Source organism: Hyla sarda, chromosome 11, assembly GCF_029499605.1.
Source record: "Hyla sarda isolate aHylSar1 chromosome 11, aHylSar1.hap1, whole genome shotgun sequence".
Classification (NCBI taxonomy): Eukaryota; Metazoa; Chordata; class Amphibia; order Anura; family Hylidae; genus Hyla; species Hyla sarda.
The window spans coordinates 91,260,005-91,261,279 of NC_079199.1; the positions used below are offsets into that span (position 1 = coordinate 91,260,005).

Genomic DNA, 1,275 nt, shown 5'->3' on the forward strand with positions numbered 1-1,275 from the left:
CAGCATAAAACCAAAGAGGAAAGGGTTACAGAGCACGGTTGCCAGGCTCCTCCAAGAGCAGTGAATCAGCAGAGTGAGGGAGGAGGAGGAGTCATCACAGTGCAGGCAAGAGATGGACACGCCCCCTCCCTTTGGATAGATGAAAGAGCCATTGAGCAGCTCTCAGATGCTATTTTTAAGTGAAATATCGGTGATAGAGACATAAAAATTGATGATGTACATGATCAGGATGAGGTACTGAGTAACATTTTTTGTGGGATCTGAAAGGCACGCTTTAAATGCAAATTATAACCATGTTGCTTTTTTTTTTAATTTTAATCCTTGAATGAAGACAAAATGCAAAACATTAATAAAACGTCCGAATTTATTCTGCTGGGATTTTCTGGTTTCGATACATTTGAGAATGTCCTTTTCTATGTCGCTCTCCTAGCGTACATTGTATGTATACTTGGTAACATTGCTATTATTATAATAGTTATATTTGACCCTTCGCTTCATACTCCTATGTACCTTTTTATCACAACTTTTGCTATTCTGGAAATGATGTTCGTCTCTGTAACTATTCCAAAACTCTTAGCCCTTCTTATGCAGGCTACAAAGACAATATCTATGCTTGGCTGCTTTGCCCAGATGTATGCCCTAAATGCTTTGGGTGAGACTGAGTGCTTCCTACTTGCCCTTATGGTCTTAGATCGATACTTGGCTATTAACAACCCTTTACGTTATTCGGCTATAATGACCCATACATTTTGTTGTGGATTAGCCATGCTCCCCTGGATCGCTGAATTCATCGTTTCTTTCCTACCTACAATTTGCACCATTTTTCTGGAATACTGTGGCCCCAACAAAATTAACCAGTTCTTTTGTGACTTGGCTCCATTGCAGAATTTGGCCTGTTCCAACCCAACTTTAAGCAACGTGGCCACTCAGTTAGCTGCCGTTCTTTCTGTGGTGTTTCCATTCCTCACCATTGTGGCTTTGTACACTCACATTATATGTACTGTGTTAAAAATTGAGAGTACAGAAGGCAAACAGAAAGCGTTTTCGACCTGCTCCTCCCATCTTATTGTTGCTTTTTTGTTTTATTGCACAGTTATTGTTGTTTACATTAGACCAAAAGGCAGTCAATATGATAAATTCCTTGCACTCATGTATACGGTTGTTACTCCTACATTGAACCCATTCATTTATACTTTGAGAAACAAAGAGGTGAAAATTTCTGCAAGAAAATTATTAAGGAGATTTTTTAAAGAACTTTCTCTCTTTGTTTTCTAA

General features: G+C 38.8%; 1 protein-coding gene across 1 annotated transcript; it reads left to right on the forward strand.

Annotated features, from left to right (window-relative positions):
• The first annotated feature begins 336 nt into the window (after positions 1-336).
• Positions 337-1,275, forward strand: LOC130294927 (olfactory receptor 5V1-like). The gene has a single exon (XM_056545079.1). It carries the CDS (start codon positions 337-339, stop codon positions 1,273-1,275), a length of 939 nt encoding a protein of 312 aa, XP_056401054.1.